Source organism: Panthera pardus, unplaced genomic scaffold (genome assembly GCF_024362965.1).
Source record: "Panthera pardus isolate Hobbes unplaced genomic scaffold, ASM2436296v1 HiC_scaffold_27, whole genome shotgun sequence".
Lineage (NCBI taxonomy): Eukaryota > Metazoa > Chordata > Mammalia > Carnivora > Felidae > Panthera > Panthera pardus.
This window is the reverse complement of record NW_026526843.1, coordinates 86,987,965-87,012,654: the sequence shown is the minus strand read 5'-3', so window position 1 is coordinate 87,012,654 and position 24,690 is coordinate 86,987,965. Positions and strand designations below refer to the sequence as shown.

The following is a 24,690-nucleotide window of genomic DNA, read 5'->3' as shown; positions in this document are numbered from 1 at the left end:
TTTTGCTATTCATTTTTAATAGAGGGCGATTCATGACAGCAATCCTTTTCCAACTATTCATTGAGAAGTAGCCCAGAGTTGCCCTCTGTGACTCAGTGAGCTGGCTTTCAGTGACAGCACAGAAAGGGGATTAGGTCAGACACAAAGGATTTCTCTAAGGCTGTGGAACTTTGCAGCCACCCCCCTCAACTGAGGCCTGGGTATTGTGGGTAATGGCAGAAAGCACCTTGTGAGTGGAGGGGCACCTGGGTGGCTCAGTCAGCTAAGCATCTGAGTTCAGCTCAGGTCCTGATCTCGCAGTCGGTGGGTTCAAGTCTTGTGTCGGGCTCTGTGCTGACAGCTCAGAGCCTGGAGCCTACTTCGGATTCTGTGTCTCCCTCTCTCTCTGCCCTTCCCCCGCTCACACTGTGTCTCAAAAATAATGAATAAACATTAAAAAATTAGAAAAAAAAAAAAAAAAAGGGGGGTTCCGGAAGATGGCGGCGTAGGAGGACGCGGGGCTCACAGCGCGTCCGGCCGATCACTTAGATTCCACCTACACCTGCCTAAAGAACCCAGAAAACCGCCAGAGGATTAGCAGAAGGGAGTCTCCGGAGTCAAGCGCAGACTAGAGGCCCACGGAAGAGGGTAGGAAGGGCGGCGAGGCGGTGCGCGCTCCACGGACTGGCGGGAGGGAGCCGGGGCGGAGGGGCGGCTCGCCGGCCAAGCAGAGCCCCAGAGTCTGGCTGGCAAAAGCGGAGGGGCCGGACAGACTGTGTTCCGACAGCAAGCGCGACTTAGCGTCTGGGAGGTCATAAGTTAACAGCTCTGCTCGGAAAGCGGGAAGGCTGGAGGACAAAGGGAGGGAGAGCTGCTGAGCCCCCGGACGGCAGAGCTCAGCTTGGCGGGGAACAAAGGCGCCAGCGCCATCTCCCCCGCCCATCCCCCAGCCAAAATCCCAAAGGGAACCAGTTCCTGCCAGGGAACTTGCTCGCTCCTCGCAAACACCCAACTCTGTGCTTCTGCGGAGCCAAACCTCCGGCAGCGGCTCTGACTCCCTCCCGCTGCCACAGGGCTCCTCCTGAAGTGGATCACCTAAGGAGAAGCGAGCTAAGCCTGCCCCTCCAGCCCCCGTGCACCTTGCCTACCCACCCCAGCTAATACGCCAGATCCCCAGCAACACAAGCCTGGCAGTGTGCAAGTAGCCCAGACGGGACACGCCACCCCACAGTGAATCCCGCCCCTAGGAGAGGGGAAGAGAAGGCACACACCAGTCTGACTGTGGCCCCAGCAGTGGGCTGGGGGCAGACATCGGGTCGGACTGCGGCCCCGCCCACTAACTCCAGTTATACACCACAGCACAGGGGAAGTGCACTGCAGGTCCTCACCACGCCAGGGACTCTCCAAAATGACCAAACGGAAGAATTCCCCTCAGAAGAATCTCCAGGAAATAACAACAGCTAATGAACTGATCAAAAAGGATTTAAATAATATAACAGAAAGTGAATTTAGAATAATAGTCATAAAATTAATCGCTGGGCTTGAAAACAGTATACAGGACAGCAGAGAATCTCTTGCCATAAAGATCGAGGGACTAAGGAACAGTCACGAGGAGTTGAAAAACGCTTTAAACGAAATGCAAAACAAAATGGAAACCACGATGGCTCGGCTTGAAGAGGCAGAGGAGAGAATAGGTGAACTAGAAGATAAAGTTATGGAGAAAGAGGAAGCTGAGAGAAAGAGAGATAAAAAAATCCAGGAGTATGAGGGGAAAATTAGAGAACTAAGTGATACACTAAAAAAAAATAATATACGCATAATTGGTATCCAAGAGGAGGAAGAGAGAGGGAAAGGTGCTGAAGGGGTACTTGAACAAATTATAGCTGAGAACTTCCCTGACCTGGGGAAGGAAAAAGGCATTGAAATCCAAGAGGCACAGAGAACTCCCTTCAGACGTAACTTGAATCGATCTTCTGCACGACATATCATAGTGAAACTGGCAAAATACAAGGATAAAGAGAAAATTCTGAAAGCAGCAAGGGATAAACGTGCCCTCACATATAAAGGGAGACCTATAAGACTCGTGACTGATCTCTCCTTTGAAACTTGGCAGGCCAGAAAGGCTTGGCACGATATCTACAGTGTGCTAAACAGAAAAAATATGCAGCTGAGAATCCTTTATCCAGCAAGTCTGTCATTTAGAATAGAAGGAGAGATAAAGGTCTTCCCAAACAAACAAAAACTGAAGGAATTTGTCACCACGAAACCAGCCCTACAAGAGATCCTAAGGGGGATCCTGTGAGACAAAGTACCAGAGACATCACTACAAGCATAAAGCATACAGACATCACAATGACTCTAAACCCATATCTTTCTATAATAACACTGAATGTAAATGGATTAAATGCGCCAACTAAAAGACATAGGGTATCAGAATGGATAAAAAAACAAGACCCATCTATTTGCTGTCTACAAGAGACTCATTTTAGATCTGAGGACACCTTTAGATTGAGAGTGAGGGGATGGAGAACTATTTATCATGCTCCTGGAAGCCAAAAGAAAGCTGGAGTAGCCATACTTATATCAGACAAACTAGACTTTTTTTTTTTTTTTAATTTTTTTTTTTCAACGTTTTTTATTTATTTTTGGGACAGAGAGAGAGCATGAACGGGGGAGGGGCAGAGAGAGAGGGAGACACAGAATCGGAAACAGGCTCCAGGCTCCGAGCCATCAGCCCAGAGCCTGACGCGGGGCTCGAACCCACGGACCGCGAGATCGTGACCTGGCTGAAGTCGGACGCTTAACCGACTGCGCCACCCAGGCGCCCCAGACAAACTAGACTTTAAATTAAAGGCTGTAACAAGAGATGAAGAAGGGCATTATATAATAATCACAGGGTCTATCCACCAGGAAGAGCTAACTATTATAAATGTCTATGCGCCAAATACCCGAGCCCCCAGATATATAAAACAATTACTCATAAACATAAGCAACCTTATTGATAAGAATGTGGTCATTGCAGGGGACTTTAACACCCCACTTACAGAAATGGATAGATCATCTAGACACACAGTCAATAAAGAAACAAGGGCCCTGAATGATACATTGGATCAGATGGACTTGACAGATATATTTAGAACTCTGCATCCCAAAGCAACAGAATATACTTTCTTCTCGAGTGCACATGGAACATTCTCCAAGATAGATCATATACTGGGTCACAAAACAGCCCTTCATAAGTTTACAAGAATTGAAATTATACCATGCATACTTTCAGACCACAATGCTATGAAGCTTGAAATCAACCACAGGAAAAAGTCTGGAAAACCTCCAAAAGCATGGAGGTTAAAGAACACCCTACTAACGAATGAGTGGGTCAACCAGGCAATTAGAGAAGAAATTAAAACATATATGGAAACAAACGAAAATGAAAATACAACAATCCAAACGCTTTGGGATGCAGCGAAGGCAGTCCTGAGAGGAAAATACATTGCAATCCAGGCCTATCTCAAGAAACAAGAAAAATCCCAAATACAAAACCTAACAGCACACCTAAAGGAAATAGAAGCAGAACAGCAAAGGCAGCCTAAACCCAGCAGAAGAAGAGAAATAATAAAGATCAGAGCAGAAATAAACAATATAGAATCTAAAAAAACTGTAGAGCAGATCAACGAAACCAAGAGTTGGTTTTTTGAAAAAATAAACAAAATTGACAAACCTCTAGCCAGGCTTCTCAAAAAGAAAAGGGAGATGACCCAAATAGATAAAATCATGAATGAAAATGGAATGATTACAACCAATCCCTCAGAGATACAAACAATTATCAGGGAATACTATGAAAAATTATATGCCAGCAAATTGGACAACCTGGAAGAAATGGACAAATTTCTAAACACCCACACTCTTCCAAAACTCAATCAGGAGGAAATAGAAAGCTTGAACAGACCCATAACCAGCGAAGAAATTGAATCGGTTATCAAAAATCTCCCAACAAATAAGAGTCCAGGACCAGATGGCTTCCCAGGGGAGTTCTACCAGACATTTAAAGCAGAGATAATACCTATCCTTCTCAAGCTATTCCAAGAAATAGAAAGGGAAGGAAAACTTCCAGACTCATTCTATGAAGCCAGTATTACTTTGATTCCTAAACCAGACAGAGACCCAGTAAAAAAAGAGAACTACAGGCCAATATCCCTGATGAATATGGATGCAAAAATTCTTAATAAGATACTAGCAAATCGAATTCAACAGCATATAAAAAGAATTATTCACCATGATCAAGTGGGATTCATTCCTGGGATGCAGGGCTGGTTCAACATTCGCAAATCGATCAACGTGATACATCACATTAACAAAAAAAAAGAGAAGAACCATATGATCCTGTCAATCGATGCAGAAAAGGCCTTTGACAAAATCCAGCACCCTTTCTTAATAAAAACCCTTGAGAAAGTCAGGATAGAAGGAACATACTTAAAGATCATAAAGGCCATTTATGAAAAGCCCACAGCTAACATCATCCTCAACGGGGAAAAACTGAGAGCTTTTTCCCTGAGATCAGGAACACGACAGGGATGCCCACTGTCACCGCTGTTGTTTAATATAGTGCTGGAAGTTCTAGCATCAGCAATCAGACAACAAAAGGAAATCAAAGGCATCAAAATTGGCAAAGATGAAGTCAAGCTTTCGCTTTTTGCAGATGACATGATATTATACATGGAAAATCTGATAGACTCCACCAAAAGTCTGCTAGAACTGATACATGAATTCAGCAAAGTTGCAGGATACAAAATCAATGTGCAGAAATCAGTTGCATTCTTATACACTAACAATGAAGCAACAGAAAGACAAATGAAGAAACTGATCCCATTCACAATTGCACCAAGAAGCATAAAATACCTGGGAATAAATCTAACCAAAGATGTAAAAGATCTGTATGCTGAAAACTATAGAAAGCTTATGCAGGTAATTGAAGAAGATATAAAGAAATGGAAAGACATTCCCTGCTCATGGATTGGAAGAATAAATATTGTCAAAATGTCAATACTACCCAAAGCTATCTACACATTCAATGCAATCCCAATCAAAATTGCACCAGCATTCTTCTCGAAACTAGAACAAGCAATCCTAAAATTCATATGGAACCACAAAAGGCCCCGAATAGCCAAAGTAATTTTGAAGAAGAAGACCAAAGCAGGAGGCATCACAATCCCAGACTTTAGCCTCTACTACAAAGCTGTCATCATCAAGACAGCATGGTATTGGCATAAAAACAGACACATAGACCAATGGAATAGAATAGAAACCCCAGAACTAGACCCACAAACGTATGGCCAACTCATCTTTGACAAAGCAGGAAAGAACATCCAATGGAAAAAAGACAGTCTCTTTAACAAATGGTGCTGGGAGAACTGGACAGCAACATGCAGAAGGTTGAAACTAGACCACTTTCTCACACCATTCACAAAAATAAACTCAAAATGGATAAAGGACCTGAATGTGAGACAGGAAACCATCAAAACCTTAGAGGAGAAAGCAGGAAAAGACCTCTCTGACCTCAGCCGTAGCAATCTCTTACTCGGCACATCCCCAAAGGCAAGGGAATTAAAAGCAAAAGTGAATTACTGGGACCTTATGAAGATAAAAAGCTTCTGCACAGCAAAGGAAACAACCAACAAAACTAAAAGGCAACCAACGGAATGGGAAAAGATATTTGCAAATGACACATCGGACAAAGGGCTAGTATCCAAAATCTATAAAGAGCTCATCAAACTCCACACCCGAAAAACAAATAACCCAGTGAAGAAATGGGCAGAAAACATGAATAGACACTTCTCTAAAGAAGACATCCGGATGGCCCACAGGCACATGAAAAGATGTTCAACGTCGCTCCTTATCAGGGAAATACAAATCAAAACCACACTCAGATACCACCTCACGCCAGTCAGAGTGGCCAAAATGAAGAAATCAGGAGACTATAGATGCTGGAGAGGATGTGGAGAAACAGGAACCCTCTTGCACCGTTGGCGGGAATGCAAATTGGTGCAGCCGCTCTGGAAAGCAGTGTGGAGGTTCCTCAGAAAATTAAAAATAAACCTACCCTATGACCCAGCAATAGCACTGCTAGGAATTTATCCAAGGGATACAGGAGTACTGATGCATAGGGGCGCCTGTACCCCAATGTTTATAGCGGCACTCTCAACAATAGCCAAATTATGGAAAGAGCCTAAATGTCCATCAACTGATGAATGGATGAAGAAATTGTGGTTTATATACACAATGGAATACTACGTGGCAATGAGAAAAAATGAAATATGGCTTTTTGTAGCAACATGGATGGAACTGGAGAGTGTGATGCTAAGTGAAATAAGCCATACAGAGAAAGACAGATACCATATGGTTTCACTCTTATGTGGATCCTGAGAAACATAACAGAAACCCATGGGGGAGGGGAAGGGGAAAAAAAAAAAAAAAAAAAGAGGTTAGAGTGGGAGAGAGCCAAAGCATAAGAGACTGTTAAAAACTGAGAACAAACTGAGGGTTGATGGGGGGTGGGAGGGAGGGCAGGGTGGGTGATGGGTATTGAGGAGGGCACCTTTTGGGATGAGCACTGGGTGTTGTATGGAAACCAATTTGACAGTAAATTTCATATATTAAAAAATAAAAAAAAGAAAAAAAAAAAAGAAAAAAAAAAGAACCTTGTGAATGGAATGAAACCTCGCATAAGCAGCTTCCTCGAGAGAAATTGCTCTTGCCTCATTGATAACTCAACTCTTGGAGGTTTTGAGCTTTCAAGTTAGAATGTGGTTGCCAGTGCGAGGTCAAAAAACATCTCCTTTGTCCTCCCCCCTTCTTGCTTTCTACCTCTTCCCTATTTCCCCCTCTGTAGTCCCTACCTTACCCCAGAGCACAAGTCTGCTGTCCCAGCCAAAAGACTTCATCATCCGTCCTGAGGTTTCAAACTTTTGTACAGTAGCCTTCTCTAACAGTTGAAACCGGAGACACCCTTTAACGTCCTATAAATCCCATACCTGGGCCATTCTGGGCACTTCCTGAAGAAGGGAAGTTCCGTTGTCACATGGATACACTGACCCAGCCAGAAACTTTTTGCTCTCATTGCCCTGTCCTGCCATTTAATAGGATCGGTGCTGTTATATAGCCTTCTGTCTCAGATGTGGACTCTAAGCTTTTTCTTTTGTTTTTCCCTTAATTAATTAATTATTATTTTTTTAATGTTTGTTTAGTTTTGAGAGAAAGAGAGTGTGAGCAGGGGAGGGGGCAGAGAAAGAGGAAGACACAGAATCAGAAGCAGGCTCCACGCTCTGAGCTGTCAGCACAGAGCCCGATGCGGGGCTCGAACTCATGAACTGTGAGATCATGACCTGAGCCGAAGTCGGACCCTTAACCGACTGAGCTACCCAGGCGCCCTAAGCTTTTTTGCTTCTGTGTCAAGGTCATTGAATGAATACCTTTTGAAAACTGGGTGGACTGCAGAGTTTTAGTAAGTGACAGTTTTTCTTAAGAGATAAGAGAAAGTTGTAAGAATGCAAGTATTTCGTTCAAGGTCCTACAGAAGTGAGTGAGAGAGAAACAAGCAGGCAGAAGCCTAGTTGATAACTAACCTAAGCGAACACAGAACTTGAAACTGAAGAGACAAATAATGATAATAATGTGGATACTTCTATTTGAGCAGCCCAGTACTGTTTCAAGGCACTTCATTTTATTGTTTGCTTTTTTGTAAAGGGAGGGACAGAGAGAGAGAGAGAGAGAGAGAGAGAGAGAGAGAGAATCCTAAGCAGGCTCCACACCCCGTGCAGAGCCACACTCGGGGCTCGATCTCTCAACCTTGAGATCATGACCTGAGCCGAAATCAAAAGCTGGATGCTTAGCTGACTGAGCCACGCAGGCACCCCAGTGTTGAGTATTGTTAAATGTAATAAACACTCTGATCCCAAAAGCTGTGGAACTGAGTCCTTTCCATTTAAAGGACTTTTCACATGTCATGTTTTTCAAACAGAGAGATTGATTCCTGATCTACTAGTCCATTTCCTTTCCTTCCTACAGCACTTGTGTAATTTGTCAGACTCCAGTGATACACAGGGAACCTCAGGCCGAGATTTAATTCTCTGTGCTTGCCTAAGTACTTGGTGGCCTAGTTTCCACAGCCATACCCAGTAGGTGAATGTCTCTACAAAAAACCTCAGGCTTCACAGCTGATGGGAAGAAATCACCATTCTGCCCACACTTGCTACCCAGCAAGCAGTCACAAAAGTTGACCCTGGGGCACAGATGTGGGCACAGTCGCTAATCTACATACTTCTTTGGGCCAAAGAAATCCTGAGTGTCTGTGACTTTCCCCAATTTGTAGATTTTTATTTGTCTATCTTTGATTTTTTAAAACATTAAAAAAATTGTTTATTTATTTTTGAGAGAGTGTGAACGGGGGAGGGGCAGAGAGAGGAGGAGACACCGAATCTGAAGCAGACTCTGCGCTGTCAGCAGCAAGCCAGATGTGGGGCTCGAACTCACAAACTGTGAGATCGTGACCTGGCCGAAGTTAGACACTCAACCGACTGAGCCATCCAGGCGCCCCCAATTTGTAGGTTTTTTTAGAAATCCTTTTCTGATGTTCAAATGTGGGGGAGGTTGTGCTAAGAATCTAAAGGCTTGTGGTCCCCTCTCCTTCCCATGTCTCCACCATCACGATCACAGGAGACATCACTACAGGAATCCCATGCGTTGCGTCTGCCCAGTCACTGGGATACACAAGATAAATGCCCTCAGTTAACCCCCGGTCTGGCAGGAAGCTCTGCTTTGCCCTTGACCCTCTCGACCTGCTCCAACGTACTTTCTCTTTGTACTGCCCTGTTCTGTGGGGCCGAGTCCCAGGCTCGAGATTCAACAACAGAGCACTTGCAATTTTAGCTAGACCAACAAGTGATTTCATTTTATTTCTCCTGTTTGACTCGTTGTTGTGGGATGACGCACGCTCTTGTTCAGGAAACGTACACATGAGAATATCTTCCCGTTAGTATCATTTGGAAAATAAATCCTCTGCTTTTCAGAGCTCTTCTTTCTAGCCCATGTTCTCCCATGTTCCCTCAGGCCCCTGCCAGTGCCAGCCAGAATAGGAAGAAAGAATGCCAAAAGTGCTTTGCAAAAGAGGGTGTTTCTTGGTCAGATACATTTTGGTAATGTTCCATGTCCTAGCCTTGTTTTTGAGTGCCGAGATGTCCGTTAGCGAGTTAGGGGTCCTATGAGGACTGGCAGAAAAAAAAAATTAAACATAAAAAAGCTATTTAACTCTAAGCCAGAGTTTCCCAGATCCATGACCATGGAACCCATTTTCATACAGCACCCATAAAGAGCATGAGAAATGCTCACATAGGAAATGGTTTGAGAGATTTCCATCTTTTCTCTTCCCTTCAACACCTTACACATAGGGAGTTCTAGTAAATTTGACGGTAATATTGATTATGGCTATTTTAGAAAAGGTATGTACATGGCATTGATCATTAAAAATCAGCACTAAATTGGCATTCATTAGAAGATTTTGTCTGAAGAGAGGGGGGCGCCCGCATGGCTCAGATGGTGGAGAAGGGACTCTTGATCTCGAGGTTGTGAGTTTAAGCCCCACGTTGGGTGTAGAGATTACTTAAAAATCAAATCTTTTAAAAATTAAAAAAAAAAAGAAGATCTTGTCTTAGGTGGGAAAGGAGGAAGCCATTTGGGTAGAAAGAGGCTGGACCCTTTCTGGAGCCTGGGAGAGCTAGATGTGATAAGAGATGGGTTGTAAATGCAAGAATTGTATTTCTCCCTTTTAGTCCTCCCTTTAACGAGCTTTTCTCAGAACGTTGGAATGTGCAAGGGAGTGTAAGAGATATGAACATGTGTGAGGTGCAGTCTTTCTAAGGTGTGTTGAAACTCGTTGGGAAAGTTCTTACATAAATCAGTTTATTTTTTAATTTTTTTTTTAACGTTTATTTATTTTTGAGACAGAGAGAGACAGAGCATGAACAGGGGAGGGGCAGAGAGAGAGGGAGACACAGAATCTGAAACAAGCTCCAGGCTCTGAGCGGTCAGCACAGAGCCCGACGCGGGGTTCGAACTCACAGACCGTGAGATCATGACCTGAGCCAAATTCGGACGCTTAACCGACCAAGCCACCCAGGTGCCCCTAAATCAGTTTAATACAATGTAGAAAATGGCGAGGTGCCACGGCAGCCCTAGTCTGCCAGTGGAAGCAGAAGTGGTTTCTGACTTAGGCAGCTAGGTGGAGTCTTTGGGACCATGTTTCTCTCAGATCAGTGTTTTCTCATACCTGCAACCTCCACATCTAGAAAGCACATCCTGTTAAGCTCCTGGTAGAGGGTCCAGCTCAGTGGCACTGCAGATTCAGTTTTCCTGATGTGGAGACCAAGGCACAGAGGGGAAGGGCAGGGGAGTCCAGACCAAGATCCTGGAGTCATGAACTCTAGCTGCCAGGCACCAGCTAGGATTAAACAAATTATACACGTACACACACATACATATATGCCCATATATACCCACTTATATATTACAGATCTAATAGATATGTAATGTGGACTTCCGAATATCTTCAAAGACATAGTGAACTTGCTAAATTCATCAAAAGCAGCCCAAAGTTTTTAGCCTGTGATGCATCTCACTTATTACAATCGCAAGACTTTAACTAAGAGCAGTGAAAACCAAGAGAAATCAGACATGAGATCTGGGCATAATAAGAGTCAAGCAAGTAAATGATTTTTTAAGGAAAAGTATAAGAGAAAATAAATATTAATGAAGGAAATGGGCAACAGCAACAGAAAGTATCATTTCTTTTAGTATTTTTAAGTAAAGTTTAATGAAAAGAAGGACTAAAAAGAAGTGGCTTATGGGGTGCCTAGGTGGCTCAGTTGGTTTCGTGTCTGGCTCTTGATTTCAACTCAGGTCATAATCTCATGGGTCATGAGTTTGAGCCCCACATTGGGGTCCATGCTGACAGTGCAGAGCCTGCTTGGAATTCTATCTCTCCCTCTCTGCCCCTCCCTCACTTGTGTGCACGTGCATACTCTCTCTCTCTTTCTCTCTGAAAATAAATAAACTTAAAAAAAAAAAAAAAGAACCCAAAGATCATGTTGTAGAAAGCTCTTGATGCATTTTGACCTATGGTATGATTAGAACATACCAAATTGGGGGACAAAGGCCTGGCCAATAGTAATCATATACCTGAGAGCTGATAGAGTCTGTATAGCCAATGTGATGGATTCAGAGCAAACAGAAGTGATTTGTTAGTTTTCATCCTTGTGTCATTAAACATAGCAGTGTCTTTGTTATCTTTCAACCTGTAAGTACCTTCAGATCCACTCTCCACCCTTCTCCGCCCTACTCTCCACCCAGGAAAGCAGACCTGTAAGGTCAGAATCAACTGGACTCCCTTGCCCAATGGCTTTGGGTTGGTTTGGAACATGGCACACTGGTTAGGAGAGTAAGATTGGATTATTTATTGTCCTGCCCCTGTCCATATGATGTACCACAGTCTAGCTATGAGCTACCTTTAGCAGAAGTATATAGGAAAGAAAATTATGGGAAATCCAGTTCAGCTTGGACAAGTCAACACCTTACAAAACCACCACACCCTCTCTTTCCGTTATCACTTGTTCAGTGGGCCCGCATAGCAAAGTGGCCATGGCAGCAAAGATGGAGACGATGTATGTACTGAACAACATGACCATCCACTCAACAAGCCTAATTTGACTTTGGCCATTATCAGTCATTAGGGGAACGCAAGTCAAAACTACCTTGAGATACCGCTGTGCACCCACCCGGATGACTAGAATCAAAAGGACAATACCAAGGGTTGGTGAGGAAATAGAGCTGTTGGAACTCATATATTATGGGTGGGAATGTAAAAAGGTGCTGGTGTTTTGCAAAAGAATGGAGAGTGACTGTTAATGACTAAGGGTTTCTTCTTAGGGTAACAAAAATGTTCTAAAGTCACGTGTGGTGATGGATACGTGACTTTGTGAATCTGCCAGAGCCCGTGGAATTGTACACTTTCAATGGGTGGAGTATTGAGTACATGAATTATGTCTTAATAAAGCCGTTCTGGAAAAACAGCCACTCATCTTCACAGTGTAACATTTTCATCTTTTTTTCTAACTGTCCGTTTCTCCTCAGTTCATGGCTTTTGTGGAAGAGGAAAACAAATTTTTCGAATGCTCTGTCAATTGGCTTTACTTATCCAAGAGGCTACTAATACAACACAATACTGCCATCCTGTTTAATGGGTCTTGTTTTAGATTATTTTTTTCCTTTTTTTTAATTTATTTACTTATTTTTCAATATATGAAATTTATTGTCAAATTGGTTTCCGTACAACACCCAGTGCTCATCCCAAAAGGTGCCCTCTTCAATACCCATCACTCACCCTCCCCTCCCTCCCACCCCCCATCAACCCTCAGTTTGTTCTCAGTTTTTAAGAGTCTCTTATGCTTTGGCTCTCTCCCTCTCTAACCTCTTTTTTTTTTTTCCTTCCCCTCCCCCATGGGTTTCTGTTAAGTTTCTCAGGATCCACATAAGAGTGAAACCATATGGTATCTGTCTTTCTCTGTATGGCTTATTTCACTTAGCATCACACTCTCCAGTTCCATACACGTTGCTACAAAGGGCCATATTTCATTCTTTCTCATTGCCCTGTAGTACTCCATTGTGTATATAAACCACAATTTCTTTATCTATTCATCAGTTGATGGACATCCTTTTTTTTTTTTAAAGATTTTATTTTATTTTTAAGTAATCTCAACACCCAACATGGGGCTTGAACTCACAACCCCAAGATCAAGAGTCGCATGCTCCACTGACTGAGCCAGCCAGACCCCGCCTAGGTGATTTTTTTTTTAAGTTTATTTATTTATTTCGAGAGAGAGAGAGGGTATGCTCAGGGAGGAGCAAAGACAGAGGAGGCAGAGAATCCCAGGCAGGCTTTAATGTCAGCATATAGCCCAATGTGGGGCTCAAACCCACGAACTATGTGTGAGACCATGATCTGAACCAAAACCAAGAGTCAGATGCTTAACCGACTGAGCCATCCTGGCACCCCTGATTTCTTTATTTAAAGCATTATTGTGTACTGTAGAAAACAAACCAAAATCGTTCTCTTATAGGCTTGTCGCAAAACAGTGGGACTAGAAGAGTGCCAAGGAATTCATAGGGGTTGGGCAGACTTGTTCCTAAACCATTCTAGAACATATCTGTTTATTTTCAAGATGATTAAAAAAATATTTGGCAGCTTTCCTCGGTGGCCTGTGATCCTCTTTAATAACACCCACTTCCTTTTGTTTAACTAAAATAATAAAAGTACAGAGAGATGAAACTTTCCCAACAAGGTTGCCAATCAGTAAATGTTATTTGCTTACTCTAAACTTGCTTTATCTTCCAGGACTAACAATAAAGAATGATGTGGGAGCCGTAAACTGCCATCTCCTGGCAATAGTCTCTTGTTATTACAAACATCGGTAGATGAGGGATGTGGTTTCTCAAAGGGACTTAAGTATTTTGGGCACGGTTCCAGGGACATTGTGTTCTTCTCGACCTCAGCCATTTCTGCTGTGTCAAAGACACTGTGCTTTAGAGATGAAAGGCCACTTTGGAAGGGGTGGAAAGCTCCAGAGTATAGGTACAAAATGGACTTGACCTTTACTCAAGATTTTTTCCCTTTCATTTCTAAGGAGCAGTAGCCATTTGGAAATATTGAAAAAGGGCGGACATCTTTGTGAGAAAACAATACAATCACATTTAAGAGAGTGAGAAGGTCTGGTTTGCAGGCCATTCTCACTCAATCAAGAGACAGCTCCACTCCCTGCCATTGCTGTTGAGTTTAGAAGCAGGCCGTGGAGGAAATAAGCCTTCTAGAGCTTTCTGAGAAAGGTAGAGGTGACATGTAGGTGCCTGTGCCCATATATATGAACTTCTTTAGTGGAATAAGAGCAGAGACGGCACCTGGGTGGCTCAGTCGGTTGAGCATCCGACTTCCCGCTTGGGTCATGATCTCATAGTTTGTGGGTTCAAGCCCCTCGTCAGGCTCTGTGCTGACAGCTCAGAGCCTGGAGCCCGCTTCGGATTCTGTGTCTCCCTCTCTTTCTGCCCCTCCCCTGTTCACATTCTCACTCTCTCTCTCTCTCTCTCTCTCAAAATAAATAAACATTAAAAAAACAACAGAGAAGCCAGACATGAAGAGTGAAGCTAATTTATGAAAAATCCCGTTATCAACTTGGTACCTCTGTCAACATGATTAAAATTAATGTCATGGTGGGCCTTGATGATCTTTTAAAATACTGCATGGTTCCCGTTTCTAAAAAGATTGCCAGGCTAGACTTTTCTGTTTTGTCGAATTCGCTCTCTCTCTCTTTTTTTTTTAACTTTATTTATTTATTTTGACAGAGAGAGAGAGAGAGAGAGAGAGCACAAGCAGGGGAGGGGCAGAGAGGAGAGACAGAATCCCAAGCAGCCTCTGCACCATCAGCATAGAGCCTGATGTGGGGCTTGAACTCAGGAACCATTAAGATCACGGCCTGAGCCGAGACCAAGAGAGATGCTTAGCCGACTGCCCCCCGTCTCCTTGAATTCTTTACTTCTCCTGCCACTTATTTGTTTATCCCGGTGCAGATCACGGGGTCTTCGGGCCTTGTGTGAAAGGAGACTCTGGTTTCCTTTCAGAAACCAGGGTGGTCAGATCACCCTGACCACCCTGAGAAGAACTTCATTAGGAATGTGGAACACATTTTGTTGACCTTTTTTTTTTAATGTTTTTAAGTTTATTTTTGAGAGAAAGAGAGAGAGAGAGAGAGCTTGAGTGGGGAGGGGCAGAGAGCGAGGGAGACACAGAATCAGAAGCAGGCTTCAGGCTCTGAGCTGTCAGCACAGAGCCCAACGCGGGGCTCGAACTCACGGACCAAGATAGCGTGACCTGAGCCCAAGTCGGACGCTTAATGACTGAGCCACCCAGGCGCCCCTGTTGAACTATCTTTATACTTTTCTCAATGTCCCCAGATGATTGAGCATGTTTGTTTTTATAAAAAAATCCTTTTTTTCAAAGGAAAGATCAGCTTCGTATGAGACTATTACTTGAGTATAAACACATTTTACCGAGAAAAATGTAGATTTTTCCTGATTTCAATTAAGGGAAGAATTGTAATGAGAACCAGCTGTTCTGAAGGCTGCCCATGAGCTGTTAAGCCCAGTCTGACTCCTTTCCATAGCTGGTTTTGCGTTCTGGGTAAAACGTCTGCCTATTTTCCTCCAAACATGCTTCAGCATTTTTCAGGGTTCACCCTGTTTCCTCAACAGTCAGCTAATACCCCCGAGCTTCTTCGTCTCCATCTGCATTCCTCAGAAACATAAAAAATGTGTGTGGAAGATTTCTAAACTTTCACATTTCCCAAGTTGTCTTTCATTTAGTTGGAAGGTTAAGATGTCTCTATCTCCACATTCTGTTGACCACATAGGAGGCCAGAAAGCCTAATGTTTATGAGCAAAGAGTCTTTGGGAACAGGACATTTCTGCTCTACTATTTTCTAGCTCATATCCCTGGGCTTTAGTTTCCTCATTTATAAAATAGAAATAGTAACAGGGCTTGCCTCCACAGGGTTGGGGAGAGAGAATGCATACGAAGAGCTTAGCCAGGGCCTGGCATGGAGAAAGATCTCAATGAATGTCAGAAATAATGGTGGTGATATTGGCGGTGGTGATGATAAAGGTTTGGAGTCGTGTTGCAGCATAACAACATCGCATTTTTCAGATAAGAAACAAGATCACATGATCTGCCAAGGTTGTTTGAATTTGCTACTGTGGCAGGCAAAACTAGCTATCACTTAATGGCTGCCGTATATTGTTACTCAGTTGAAGTGTGTGTGCACGCGTCCATGTGCAAGTGCGTGCACATGAATGCAAATGCTGTTAGGTCTTGCGTCCTTTCCCTGATGGTCAAGAGTTTTGCTTTGGCTACCTCCCACCTTTTGAAATCCAACACAGTTATGGGGCACCTGAGTGGTTCAGTTGGTTAAGTGTATGACTCTTGGTTTTGGCTCTGGTCATAATCTTGTGGTTTCGTGAGTTCAGGCCCTGTGTCGGGCTCTGTGCTCGGAGCACGGAGCCTGCTTGGGATTCTCTGTCTCCCTCTCTCTCTGCCCCTCCCTCACTTGCACTGTGTCTGTCTCTCTCAAAATAAATAAATAAACTTACAAAAAATTTTTAAGTCCAACACAGTCCTTAATATTGTACAGTGCATACAATAGGCTTTCTGCAAATATTGAGTATGTTTTTATGTGATAGAAAAATAGGGGTGCCTGGGTGGCTCAGTCAGTTGGGTGTCTGACTTCAGCTCTGATCTCGCTGTTTGTGGGTTTGGGGCCTGCGTTGGGCTGTGTGCTGACAGCTCAGAGCCTGGAGCCTGCTTCGGATTCTGGGTCTCCGTCTCTCTCTGCTCCTCCCCCATTTGCACTCTGTGTCTTTCTCTCTCAAAAATGAATAAACATTAAAAAAAATTTTTTTAAATCTCATGCAAAACTGTATTAGTAGACGACATTTTGATCTTCTGGATGTTTTATTTTAAAGGGACTAAATTAAGAAATAAGACCTTAGAACATACCTAGACCTGGTCTCTTTTTCCCAAGGATTCACTCTTGCCTCACACTTGTGTTTACACAGCGCAGGGCTTGTCATGCAGTTGAGATGAAATAAATGGCTGCTCGTCAATCGCTGTCTTTGTGTTAGAGGTCTTGGTACCAAGCAATAGAAAGCAACTCGGGCCAACAAGGGAATCATCGAGAGCCTGGAGGGCCACACTTGGGAATAAGCAGAGATCAGGGGAGCTCTGGCAAGTCAGAGGCAGGAACCACAGCCATAGTGTTTAGAGCAGGAAGCATCTGTGCAGCATGCTGCCATGGGAAAGAAGAACCCATAGTCAGCTTCCTGCTGTTGTTGGGCGACTCGTTCCAGGGTCAGAGAGTGCGTGATTGGCCCAGCTCAGCCTGGCTGCACCAGGAGCCAGGGTGGGTGGAGAAAGGATCTAGCCCATTGCCTGCTATACTGGGGGATGATACCCAGGAGGAGAAGCAGTTTCCCAGAGAGAAACCAGGATAATACTTGAAAGGAAGTGTGGATGCTGGGCGACCAAGAAATGTCAAATGCCCATTGTTCCGGGTTCTCATATTTTGACTCTTGACTTCAGGCACCGTTGCTGGTCTAGCCGGTCTCTTTATTTCGCCTGTTTGAACCCTACAGCACAGTCTCAGATATTCTGCTTTGTGGTTCCAGCCCTCTATGTGGTCCAAGGTCCTCTATGTGTGTCACCATTCTGGTCTCATCTGAGTGGGAACATCGTTCCAAAGAGATTAGATAGAAACTCAAGGGTTGAGAATGTTGCGGCATCGGCATTAGATATTAGGATGAGCTACCTTTCTTTATTTTCTCTCTATAAGCAGAAATAAGTTCACAGGTATTATTCCCTATAAATTAAAAACTAGTAGCACAGCACCAGGGGGAATTCTGCTAATCTAATTGAAATTTGGGGCTGGTGTAGGCAAAATGTTATTTACTTTCCATCAAAGGTGACGCTTTTTGTAACAGTAGAGGATACTGTTAGTTTGAAAATGGCTGTCAGGTTGGCTTGGTTTTGTCTTTTCGAATGCCATCCTATTTTAAGGTATTATCCTTTGCTTTTGTCTTATAGGGGAAAACTTATCCTTTTCGGGGCGCCTTTCCTCCGGTGTGGAATCCTGTTGTGTATTTGGATTACAACAATCTGTGGCGGACAATGGATAACATGGGGAAGGAGGTAAAACATGTGTTCGGCTTACCTGTGACCTGTTACTAAAATAACAATAGCACCTGTTTCATATCCTTCCAACAGTGCAGGGAACATTGCTCTGGACATTAATGCGTATCATTTCCACTTGTGAGGAAAATGAGAGCCGGGGGTTACGTCGATTTGCCCAACACCACACGGCAAGGGAACCAGGATTCAAACCCATTGAATTGTCATGCTCTGATTGTCATGCCTGTGTGCTTCTAGCTCTATGCCACGTGAGAACTCATGTGACATATTCTTGCCAGGTGTCCTGCTCGTAGTTGTCTTACTCATGTGTGATACCACTTTAGACAGTAAAGGAAAGAGGGATTTGTTCCCCCAGAGTATTTTTGCCTTGTCCCAAGCTCTCATACTTAAATTGGGAACTTAATGATAACGATGATCAACATCATCATAATTTCATATTAATTTATATATACATTTATGTGTAATTCCCCCCTTTTTTGCATAATAGTAATAATAATTATTATTTTGGCAACAGCATTAAGGCATAGAATCCAAAGACCTATCCATCCCAACCCCATCACTGTCTATAGTAGAATTTTATGACAATCACTCATTCCGACACAGACACAGAGGCTGGAGTTAAGGGGTGCTTCTCAAGGCTTCTTGGTGGGGCAGTAGGCAGTAACCAGCACACCTTTGTGGGCCCTTCTTCCTCTGCAGATTCCAGCCGATGCACCATGGGAGGCCCCACATGCTAAGGAATGGGACAAGATGACCATGAAAGAGCTCATCGATAAAATCTGCTGGACAAAGTAATCCTCGACTATTTAAAATTCACTTTTTTATCTTTTCTTTGGATCTTCTCTGTCCGATCTTGCACTGTGGTGTTTTTTGTAATCAGCTGGAGGAAAAAAGTTACGAGGAAACCTAATGATCTTTAAGTCAGGAGCAACTTGGGGGGGAACTTCAGACACTTCAGAGTGGGTACGAACATAAAAGGAACCTAAAATAATAGAAAAAGAGGAGGCGAAGGAAGTAGATTTTTTTTTTTTTAAACGAAAGGGCTGTGTGATTTGCAGTAAAGCAAGTAGTTGTGTACTCAGATTCTGTAGTGGTCAGCTACAGAAGCAATTTGGGAAGGTATCAAAGTTAATTCCCTACAGGTATAGAAAAATACGAAACTGAAGGAAAGCTGGTCTGTGTTAATGAGAAATAGAAATTTTCTAATGTTTTCATCGAGAACCTGTGTCATTAGTTGAGTTACTTACAGATCATTTAGTCAGCTTTCTGGGGCTGCTATCTGAAGGCACCATACCAACCTGTGGGAAATGGCAGGGAATTTGTTAGGCATGGCCCCTAAACTCACACAGGGAATATTCTTCTAGCAGGAGAGACTGACATTATACACATAATTTCATTATGTTGCAGGAGTGACTGTAACAGGGAACTTGACCTGAAGGTGAGGGAGAGATTCCTAGATGCAGCAGTCTTTAAACATAAACCAAGGACTTAGGGCATTAACTGAAATGAGTCACAGTGGATGACAGGAGACAGGAAAGGGTGGGTGGTATGGAGGACAAGGTATCTTCCAGGAATGCCACATAGTGGATAGGGGAGAGAGAGAGGAAAGATGGATGGTGTGGAAAGAAGGCTCTTCCAGAAATGAGCCTTAGTATTGGGGGATAGACAGGAAGGGAGGATGATGTGGGAATATGTTATCAACAAGGGATGTGCCACAGTGAATGGGGGGAGACCAAATGGATGGATGGTGTGGGAATGGCATGTTCCAGGAATGAACTGTAACAGATGAGGAGAGTAGGAAGAGTGGATGGTGTGGGGGAATGGTATCTTCCAGGGATGGGCCACAGTGGAAGGGGGGAGAAATGAAAGGTGGACAGTATATGCAGATGGTATCCTCCATGAATGAGTCACAGTGTTTGCTGGTAGACAAAAAGGCTGGATGGTGTGTGGGGGGATGGTATCTTCCAAGAACGACCCAACTGATGGGAGAAAGAGTAAGAATGAAATGTGTGAGGGGATGGTATCTTTCGGGTATGAGACACAGTAGACTGGGAGAGACAAGAATGGATGCTTGGTGGGATAGTGTCTTCCATGAGCAAGCTTTATGAGGCACAGTGGATAGTCTGTAGGAGTGATATCTTCCAGGAATGAGGAAGGATGGATAGTGTTGGTAGTTAGTATATTCAAGAATAAACCGTAGTGCGTGGTAGGAGACAGGAAGGTGGGATGGTGTGGTGGGATGGTATCTTCTAGGAATGATCCACTGTGGATGGGGGAGACAGGGTAGATGGATGGTGTGGAAGGATGGTATGTTCCATGAGTGAGTCATAGTGAGTGGGGGGTGGGGGGAGACAGGGAGAATAGATGGTGTAGGAATATGGTATATTCAAGGAATGAGCCATAATGGATGAGGAAGGGCATGAGAGATTGATGGTGTGGAGGATGTTATGTTCCAGGAATAGGGCCTAGTGGATGGAGGGGGAGTGGCGGGAGACAGAAATGGTGGATGGTTGGTGGGGGAATGGTATATTCCAGGAAGCAATCACAGTAACTGGGGCGGGGGCTGATGGGAAGGATAAATGGTGTAAGGGATTTTATCTTCCAGGAATGAGTTATAGTGACTGTTTGTGAGAGACTGAAAAAGGTAGATGATTTTGGAGCATATTATCATCCAGAAAGAGCTATAGTGATGGGGGAGATAAAGTGAATGGTGTGAGGGGATGGTATCATCTAGGAATGAGCCACAAGGGTGATGGGAGACAGGAAGGATGGATGGTGTGTGGGGGGGGGGGGGGTGCGGGGGGGGGGGGTATCTTCCAGAAATGCCCTATAGAAAGAGAAAAGACTGGAAGAGTTGTTGACTGGATGGTATCTTCCAGGAAGGATCGACAGTGGATGGGGGGAGGTGGGAAAGTTTGGATGGTGTGGGGAGTTGGCATTTTTCAGGACTGAGTCACAGTGAGTGAAGAGAGACTGTAAATAAGAATGAATGGATTGGTGGGATGGTATCTATCTTCTAAGAATGGGCCATTATCCATGGAGGTAGGAAAGGGAGGAAGGTTTGAAGGAATGGTATCTTCTAGGAATGAGCCACTGTGGATGGGCAAGACAGGAAGGATGGATGGTGTGGGGGGCATGGTATCTTCCAGAAATGTGCCAATTGATGGGGGAACATTGGAATAGCAGATACAGTGAGGAGCTGGTATCTTCCGGTATTGAGCCACAGTGTTTAAGGGAGACAGGAAGAGTGAGTGGCTGGTGGGGAAATTATATTTTTCAGGATAGAATCACAGTGATCGGGGTGGTGAGGGTAGGGTTGGGGGCGGGAAGGTGATGTGGTAGTGAGATAATTTTCTGGAAAGGGTAGTTGAATGATGAGGGGGATGGTATCTTCCAGGAATGAGCCACATGGGTAGGGGGAGACAGGAGGGTTGATGGCAGGGGTGGGGGTGATGGTATCTTCCAGGACTGAACCACAGTGGATGGAGGGATGGGGAAGAGTGGATGGTATAGGGAGATGGTATTTTCAGAAATGAGCCATAGTACATGTTGGGGGATAGGAAGGGTAGATGGCCCATTTTATGATGGTATCTTCCAGGAAGGAACCACAGTGACTCAGGTGTGTTGGGGGGGGGGGCATAGGAAGGATACATGGTGTAAGGGATGGTATTTTTTGGCAATGAGCTACATGTCTGTGGATGAGAGACAGGAATAGGGATGTTGGAACATGCTGTCTTCCAGGAATGAGCCATAGTGGATGGAGGAGACAGGAAAAGTGGATGGTGTGAGGGGATGGTCCCATCCAGGAACGAGCTACCTTGCTGTAAGAGGAGACAGGAAGGGTGAATGATATGCCTGTTAAGTAACTTCCAAGAATGAGGTGCAGTGGATGAGTGTAGACAGTATCAGGGAGTGATGTTAGAGGATGGTATCACAGGAATGAGCAAGGTTTAAGGGAGATATGAAGAGTGAACATTGTTAGGGGAATGGTATCTTCCAAGAATAAGCCACTGTAGATAGAGGAGACTGGAAGGATGGATGGCGTGACGGATGGTATCTTCCAGCAGTGAGCCACTGTGGAGGATGGGGGAGACCGAAGGATGGATGGCGTGATGGGTGGTATCTTCCAGGAGTGAGCCGTTGTGGATGGGGGAGACCAGAAGGATGGATAGTATCTTCCAGGAATAAGACACTGTGTATAGGGGAGACTGGAAAGATGGATGATGTGATGGTTGGTATCTTCCAGGAGTGAGCCACTATGGATGGGGAAGATTGGAAGGATGGATGGTGTGGTGGATGGTATCTTTCAGGAGTGAGCCATTGTGGATGGGGGAAACCGGAAGGATGGGTGGTATCTTCCAGGAGTGAGCCACTGTGGATGGGGGAGACCAAAAGGATGGATGGCATTATGGATGGTATCTTCCGGGAGAGAGCCACAGTGGATGGTGGGAGGCCGGAAGGATGGATGGTATCTTCCAGGAATGAGACACCATGGATGGGTGAGACCGGAAGGATGGATGGTGTGATGAATGGTATCTTCCAAGAATGAGCCACTGTGGATGGGGGAGACCGGAAAGATGGATGGCGTAATGGATGGTATCTTCCAGGAGTGAGCCATTGTGGGTGGTGGGAGATAGGAAGGGTGAGTGGTGTGGAGGATGCAGTTTTCCATGTAGAGAGAGCGGGGAAACAGTTCTTGAAGGCCCTGAGATGGGGAGATTGACATGTTTTTGCAATGATATGACAGTATGCCTGGACTCTAAGGATGTCATGACAAAGTGACGTAATTAAGAGGTCGGAGAGCTCACTGGGAGCTGATGGTGCAAGATATCGTGGCCCCATTCAAGATTTCTGCCTTTTACCATGCATGTCATTGAAGGGTTTTATGAAGTGTGTTTTTGTTTTGCACTGTCAAAAGAGTTCATTGGCTGTAACGTGGCAAAGGATCAAAAGAGGGTGTGGTCATAAACCAGGTAGGGATGCCAGGAGGAGTCACCACTGCCCTCACATCCCAGGTGAGGGATGTTGGTGGCCTGGATCAGAGTGGAAGTAAGTGGTGGAGGCAGAGAAGAGAGAATGTTTGTTCAAATCAATGAGAATTACATCCTTAATGATCCGTCTCAAGAATATTGACCCTCTAGACTGTTCCAGAATGAATATATTTGGAGCTGACCCAGAATTCCCTAAAAGCAAAGGAAAAGCTTATTTTCACCAAGAGTTAAAACATGCACTCCTTCAGAGACTGAGCCCGCGAGAGTTTTTTTTCTCCCCCCAAAAGCAACACAAATGCTTTCTAAATTGTGGTTTAAAAAGATGCGATATCCTGTGAAGCGTGTATGTATTTACGCCTGACGGCTGCTCTTGTTATGTGACCAGGACTGCTAGGCAATTTGCGTATCTCTTCGTGAACATCAATGTGACCTCTGAACCCCACGAGGTGTCTGCGCTGTGGTTCCTGTGGTACGTGAAACAGTGTGGAGGCACCACTCGGATATTCTCGGTTACCAACGGGGGCCAGGTACGGAGTGTCCGTTCCCCCCACCCACCAACTTTCTTTGTGATTTTGCCCTCACCCAGGGTAGTGTCTTACAAGGTAACCGCTTCCACGTTTTGAAACGTGAGTGAATTTGGAACCTGAGTTTTGGAAATGGTTTCAAGCAACTTGCCTGAAAACAGTTCTCATTTCCTTTTCTCCTTCCTGAAGATGAGTTTGCAGCTAAAGAATGTTCCGTCTCGAATTAATTAGGTTTGGGGAATTCAGTCCCTTCCTTTTTTTTTTTTTTTGGAAGGTAGGGAAAATTAGTCCCTGTAGGAGGAGCCAAATTCCTACAAATCAAGTGATTTTCGAAAAAAATCCTCGAATGGGTAAAATGATCATGCTTCAAGCTATTTCTGTTCTAGACATGCTCTGTACTGCATGGTACATGGTACATGCGCAAGGTGTAGAGTCTTTCTCCAACCAGTGAATAGTTCCTCTCCTTAGGAAATTTCCAGAACTCTCTAAGTTGTTCTTGTGGCCCCAAGAGCTATTGCCCATTTGACCCTTAGCTTCAGCAAATGTAGGACACTTGCATCTTTTCAGTATCTTTATACTTAGAAATTCCACATCGCTTATTTTGACCTGTATTTTGCTTTCTGAGCTATCATGAACTGCTATTTTGTGATTGTAGCCTCATCACCTGCCTTCTCCTCTAGGAACGGAAGTTTGTGGGGGGATCTGGTCAAGTGAGTGAACGGATAATGGACCGCCTCGGGGACAGGGTGAAGCTGAAGCGTCCTGTCACCTATGTTGACCAGTCAGGTGACAGCATCATCATAGAGACGTTGAATCATGAAGTGTATGAGGTAATTCAGCCTAGCCAAAAAAGAGCATATACTAAGCAGGCCTCGTGTATTCTGCAGCTTGTAACCAAATGTGACCCAGACAGTGGGGTAATTAGTGCTGGCACGTTTCGCCCTCTGTCTTCCAAATGACCACTTTTAGTTGACCTGCCTTGTTCTGCTGTGTCGCCTCACAGTGGCCTCAGTTTGTATGTGGTAACTGCTCAGGGTCATTCAAGATGGTAAATATGATGTTTCCCACCCTCTGTGAAGACCGACACTCACGCGTCTAAGGTGGTATTTTGTGTCTGTGTGTTTCAGTGCAGATACGTAATTAGCGCCATCCCTCCAACATTGACTGCCAAGATGCACTTCAAACCAGAGCTTCCGTCAGAGAGAAACCAGTTAATTCAACGTCTTCCGATGGGATCTATCATTAAGTGCATGATGTATTACAAGGAGGCCTTTTGGAAGAAGAACGGTAGGTTGAACTTACTCATGTTTAAAATGTGTTAAGTGAAAGGACCACACTCTTTTAGGGACCTTATGGTAGATAC

The 24,690-nt window shown here is 44.3% G+C and overlaps 1 protein-coding gene across 2 annotated transcripts in view; it reads left to right on the top strand.

Moving 5' to 3' along the window:
- The window catches only part of MAOA (monoamine oxidase A), a 78,227-nt gene that overhangs the window by 36,386 nt on the left and 17,151 nt on the right, over nucleotides 1-24,690 (top strand). For both annotated transcript variants that reach the window (XM_019417332.2, XM_019417334.2), the window contains exons 4-8: nucleotides 17,708-17,812; nucleotides 18,512-18,603; nucleotides 23,189-23,330; nucleotides 24,008-24,157; nucleotides 24,455-24,614. In XM_019417332.2, the coding sequence (XP_019272877.2) occupies nucleotides 17,708-17,812; nucleotides 18,512-18,603; nucleotides 23,189-23,330; nucleotides 24,008-24,157; nucleotides 24,455-24,614 (649 nt within the window). The remainder of the gene's footprint in view (nucleotides 1-17,707; nucleotides 17,813-18,511; nucleotides 18,604-23,188; nucleotides 23,331-24,007; nucleotides 24,158-24,454; nucleotides 24,615-24,690) is intronic.